This window comes from Apis cerana, linkage group LG11 (assembly GCF_029169275.1).
Source record: "Apis cerana isolate GH-2021 linkage group LG11, AcerK_1.0, whole genome shotgun sequence".
In the NCBI taxonomy this organism is placed as follows: Eukaryota; Metazoa; Arthropoda; class Insecta; order Hymenoptera; family Apidae; genus Apis; species Apis cerana.
In genome coordinates this window covers 9,503,547-9,509,847 of record NC_083862.1, presented here as the reverse complement: position 1 = coordinate 9,509,847, position 6,301 = coordinate 9,503,547, and the positions used below count along the sequence as shown (strand labels likewise).

The following is a 6,301-nucleotide window of genomic DNA, read 5'->3' as shown; positions in this document are numbered from 1 at the left end:
ATATGTCTTATTATGTAGCATAGCTATAATTGGAACATATTAAGATAAGTATATTTTTTGTCAATAAAAAATGCAATTTATCTGTATTTACCTTATAAGCAAATTTTTTCAAAAAATCTTCAAGGATGTTGATTTAATAATAAATTTTTTTTTGCAACTTTATCAAATAAAACTTTGAAAGATTTTAGGACATTCTTAAATAATGTTTGAAATATAAAAATTATATAAGTTATATAAGTATTATTCATAATAGTTAAAAATTTAAAAATTTGTATCTGAAAATCAAATCGATATTTCAATTCGATATAAAAATATATAAAGCATTTTTTTTAATAATGTTGGTAGCAAGTAAGTAAGATGTAATGTACCGTCATGGCGACGTTACCGCCACGGAAAAATCCAACTCCAACGAAAATTTTAAAACAACATTTAACACCATTACAAACACTCTTACAATTGGGTTTTCCAAAACATCGAGCGTAAGTATTATGCAACAATTATAAAAGATTGTCAATATCTTTTTATTATTATATAAACAATTATAAACGATTATGATGCATTCAGTGTAAACAAACAGCTGTCAAATATTAAGTATCACTATTGTTTTCTTTCTATATTTGTTCTACTGTGATTGTTTATATTTATTATTGTAATTTATATATTATATATTTTTTTACCATTATTTTTTTAATAAATAAAAAAAATATAATTTTATAAAAATCTTCTATAATTATTATACAAGATATAATTAGAAATATTTTACTGATTATATAAATCATAACAATTCAAATAGATATTGTATTTTATAGAGAGAAAGCATTAGCTGCTACAGGACATCGAGGTGTTCAACTTGCATCTGATTGGCTAGTAGCTCATGTTAGAGATCCAACTTTGGATACTTATACTCATAGACAATATATTTTATATGCTTGTCCTACGGGTGAATTAGCTGAACAGCTAATGAGATTTTGGTCTGAAAGTAAAGAACTTATAAGAAATGGAGCTCATAATTACATGCCACATATTACACTTGTGTCATTTTTTAGAGTATGAAAGTAAATTAATAATATGATGTAAATAAAAATCACAAAATAATAAAAATATATTATTTATAGGCACCAGATGAATCTACTGAAGAGTTGGTAAATATTCTTGAAAATGTAATTAATCAAAATGAGTTATCAGATAATATTGAATTAGAAACATATATTTCTCCTAATTTTATGGGTTTATTTGTTAAAAAAGCAAATGTAGAATGGCTGAAAAATGTTGCTATTCATTATGTAAACAAACTTTCAAGTTTGGGGATTTCTGCAGAACCTCAAGTAAAATCTTTACATTTGACATTAGCTTATCAGTTCCCTAGCAATTTATATCAACAATTGCGTTTAATGGTAGAAAAATTAATACTTACTTGTCCAACTAATTGGGAACTAAGATTATATTCTAGAGATCCTAGATTACAAAATATACATGTACATAAAGTAACACATGCTCATATGCCTAGAGAACATGATGAATTAGAATTAAGAGTAGGAGATTACATTTACATTCCAGAAGGGGCATGTAGTGCATCTACAGATGGTTGGGTCGAAGGTATCTCTTGGTTAACTGGTATTTCAGGCCATTTACCTTTAAATCATACAAAACGTACAGCTGAATCAGATTCATGGACTTTACACACTACTATACAAATTACTGACAATAAAAGTGAAATTTTAGAAAAAGAAGAAATACCTCTAACTCGTAAGCTACCAGAATTATTATCAAGTGATTCTGTAGACAGTCCTGATGGAGTAGCAACAACTAATGAACCAGTAAATTATATTAATTATTTATTATTTATTCATATATAAAAATTCCAATTTTAATCTTTTATCTACATATGTAGATAGAGGCTTCTGAAGCACCTCCAAGTTTCTCAAGACAAATTTTTATATGCCGCCATGGAGAAAGAGTAGATTTTACATTTGGAGCATGGATTCGTTACTGTTTTGAACCAAATGGATCTTATGTTCGTAGAGATTTAAATATGCCAAAAGAAATACCATCAAGAAATATACAGGATTTTCGAAATGATAGCCCTTTGACAACTGTAGGTGAAATGCAAGCAAGTTTAGTAGGAGAAGCTATGAAATCATCTAGTATTAAAATTGATGTGGTTTTCACATCTCCATCATTAAGATGTATACAAACATTGGCTCATATCTTAAAAGGATTAGACTTGAATATTCCAATGAAAATAGAACCAGGTCTTATAGAATGGTTAGCATGGTATCCAAATGGTGTTCCAGTTTGGATGACATCTGAAGAATTAACAAAAGCAGGTTTTAACATAGATAAAAGTTATGATCCAATTATTAAAGCAAAAGAACTTCCATTAAAGGAAAATGCAGCTCAGTATTATGAACGAAGTTATGAATTAATCAAACGAATTATTGAAAATACAGTAGGAAATATTTTAATAGTAGCTCATGCTGCTTCTTTGGCAGCTTGTACTAGGCAATTAACAGGTGGAAGAGTTCCACCAGCTTCTGAAGTTACAAGATTAGCACAGAGAGTACCATATTTAGCATGTCTAACAGCACGTGAAGAATTGGATGGTTGGCAACTTCATCCACCTCCATTTCCACCTATAACCCATACCAGTAATACTAGATTTGATTGGAAAGTATTATTATAAAAAATAATTAATATTTTAAAGTTTTTTTCTCTTTTTATCCTTTATTATACAAAAGCTGCTTAAACATAAAAGACTGTAAAGATACAATGAATTTTTTTGTAACATTTAATTTATACAAAGTAGATTAAAAAGAGAGAAAACGTATTAAAAAATTATATATTCTGGGTTGGGTTATTTATAATATAATAAAATATGCCAGTTAACTATTCAATAATTACAAAAATTAATACTTATAGGGCAATAAATACGGGTATTGACATTTAATTCTACCTTCTTTATAAAGAATTTAGAATATGTGTCTCAAAAAAAAAATTTGAATTGATATTTTAAAAAAAGATATATATATTCTTTTATAGATTTCGTATTGAATGTTTAGGAAGTTTTTAGTAATATGACATATAGTATTTATAACATTTGATAGAAAAATATTAATAATACATTCAAAGTCTTAGAGAATATATTTAAAAAATCATGACATTAAGAAATTTGATATATTATAATTTTTTTTATCTTTAATTTTTTATCTTAATTAAAAATTTTAAAAATTATTAATCTATTATTTATTCAAGTTTTTAAATTTATTTTGCATATATTATGTATACATTATGTATACATAAATAATGAAAAAATATGAAATCAAATCTGTTTTTTATAAAATATATGAATGCACATATAATTTAGATTTAAAATATATTATTTTTATGTTTAATAATTTAGTTACAAAAAATCTATTTAAGTGAAAAAATTACGAAAATCAGTAAATAACAAAATTTTTTCATACATTGTATAAACCTATGAAATAATAGTTGGCATGAATAATGTGTGGAGATATAGAAGTACAAAATCAATGTAGGAAAATGTTATTTACCAAAGAAATATATAAAATGTTATTTCATTACAAATATCAGTTATGTCATGAAAGAATCTACTATTTTATTTACTATAGAAAAAAATTTATTAAAGTATAATATATAGTATACCTCATAATGTTTAAAAAATTTTTTTATATAAAACAAAATTTAGTAAAAAATATAAATGTAAAATATTATAAAATATTTATAATATAACAAACTTTTCTATAACAGTATTAATAATTATACATGTCCACTTTCCTTTAGTTTTGCAATTAATGTATCAACATCTGGTACAATAGTTCCAGCTTGTCTAACTGGTGGTTCTTCAACTGATAAAATTTCAATTCTTGCTGTAGTATCTACACCAAGATCTTTTGCTGTTACTTTTTTAATTGGTTTTTTCTTAGCTTTCATAATATTTGGCAATGTAGCATATCGTGGTTCATTAAGTCGTAAATCAGCACTTAAAACTGTTGGCATTTTTATTTTAACAATCTCTAAACCTCCATCAACTTCACGTGTAACAGTTAAGTCATCATTATTTTTTTCAATCTATCACAAAAAAATATAGAATATATATTGTAATAAATAGTTTTTAATATTACTTAAAATATATTTTTAAATAATAAATTATTTGATATTGTAACTTACTTTACTACAAAATGTTCCAGTTGGCCAATCTAAAATACCTCCAATCATTTGTGCAGTTTGATTACTATCATCATCTATAGCTTGTTTTCCAACAATGATTAAATCTGCTTTCTCTTCTTGAGCTAATTTGGCCAAAAGTTTAGAAACATGAATAGGTTGTAAAGTTTCATATTCAGATCCGGATATTTCTACATGAATTCCTTTATCAGCACCCATTGCAAGGGCAGTTCTTATCACATCTTGACATTGTGGAGGTCCACATGAAACTGCAATTATTTCTTGTACTAATTTCTTTTCTTTCATTCGTATAGCTTCTTCAATTGCAATTTCATCAAAAGGATTCATTGCATGTTTTACTCCATCTGTTATAACACCTGTTTTATCTGATTTAACACGAATCTAAAATATAAAGTAAAGTAAAAGTATAATATTACAAAATGTAAATGAAAAACATTATTTCACTTTAGAATATATTTATTTTTTATCATGATAATTAATATATTATATAATAATTAGATTTTTGTTTTAAATTATTATGATTAAAATTATATTTTTTAATATATATTATTATTAAATTTTATATTATATTTATATTATTAATTACCTTAACTGCATAATCGATAACTCTTTTTACACCTACAAGTGCTCGTGCCATTATTAATTAACAAACAGATCGATAAATTATACGAAACAAAAGTGTATAATTATCTTTTCATAATATCTGTTGAAATATTTACAGAACTGTACAATCTTTTTTATATATAGTCGAACTACTATTTGATTGGTCTGTTTGATATTTTGATTATTTAGTAAATCTAAATAGTCTAAAGTCCATTTATACTTTGATATGTGTTAATTTTATGGACACATTTTCATGCACTTCGCTGATTTTATGGACATATTTTCATACAGTTCATGTTGATATATATAACTAAATATCATAGTTGTTTCAAACAAAACTCTAATCACAGTAAAATAATTCTAAAATTATTTAAAAGATAAAAGAATAAAAATAATTTATTAAATCGTAATGATGTAAAACTTGTAATAAATATTTTTTACTTTTATGATATAATTTCTTTCGTTCCATATTTATCATAATTTATTTATAAAATAAATAAAACAATAAAATTTATAATTATATTTTCATATTAGTAAAGACATATTTTTATTTTAATTGGATTTACAAATAATTATAACAATATTTTTCATGTTATTCTTTTATTTTAGTATATTATAAATTAAGGCCATTTTCAATCTTGCGACATGAAATTGAAACACATATAATATGTAAAGAATAAAGAAATGAATCATATATTTTTATAGAAATTATTGTTATTTGAATTTTAATTACTTGTTTGTTGAAAAAAAATATAAATAGAAATTATTATATATTTTTTACAATCTTATCAATTTAAATTTAATTTTGAAATGATAATTCTAATATTAATTATTCTAAAAATTATATTGTAATATTATTTATTTAAAAAAAATTAAAATATATTTTTCAAAATATTTCAAATTATTATACGAATGAAATATTAATTACATATTAATTGTTATATATATTTATTTATTATTACAATTCTCTACAAAAATATAATTTAAGACATTAATTAAGAAATAATTAAGAAAACGCCTAATATATTTCAGTTTCTTTAGAATAATATGTAAATTATATAGAATAAAGAAATTATTGTTAAAAAATTTGAATATTCATATATGATTTAATACATTAAAAAGCTATAAAATAAATTTTAAATTATGAATTGTTTTTAATTTAAATATAATTATTATTATTATTTATGATAAATCAAAAAAAAAAAATAAATTTTCATAATTTTTTACTTTTACAAAATATAAAATTAATATTATTAAATACACTATTTTTATAATCGAAAAAATTTTTATTAAAAACATATTTCAAAAAATGAATCTTTTTAAATATATAAAAATATTTATATATAATTAATATTCTAATAAAATTAGAATAAAAGAGATTTTAAACAATCATTTTGGAACCAATCAGAATGAATATGAAATCAAGTTTGCGCCACACATGGCGTCCAAGAACCGACGCCATCTAACGTCTGGCATTCCTGTTTTTTTCGTG

General features: G+C 23.0%; 2 protein-coding genes across 2 annotated transcripts; one reads left to right on the top strand and one right to left on the bottom strand.

Annotated features, from left to right (window-relative positions):
• Nucleotides 1–329: 329 nt before the first annotated feature.
• On the top strand, nt 330–3,780 carry LOC107997704 (ecdysteroid-phosphate phosphatase). The gene is made up of 4 exons (XM_017056472.3): nt 330–479; nt 810–1,047; nt 1,116–1,817; nt 1,892–3,780. The coding sequence occupies exons 1-4, from the start codon at nt 373–375 to the stop codon at nt 2,681–2,683; spliced, it is 1,839 nt and encodes a 612-aa protein (XP_016911961.1). The 5' UTR covers nt 330–372; the 3' UTR covers nt 2,684–3,780.
• LOC107997705 (electron transfer flavoprotein subunit beta) lies at nt 3,615–6,229 on the bottom strand. The gene is made up of 3 exons (XM_017056473.2): nt 4,793–6,229; nt 4,189–4,587; nt 3,615–4,089 (listed from the first exon to the last, which is right to left on the bottom strand). Exons 1-3 carry the CDS (start codon nt 4,841–4,843, stop codon nt 3,778–3,780), a joined length of 762 nt encoding a protein of 253 aa, XP_016911962.1. The 5' UTR covers nt 4,844–6,229; the 3' UTR covers nt 3,615–3,777.
• Between the last annotated feature and the right edge of the window lie 72 nt (nt 6,230–6,301).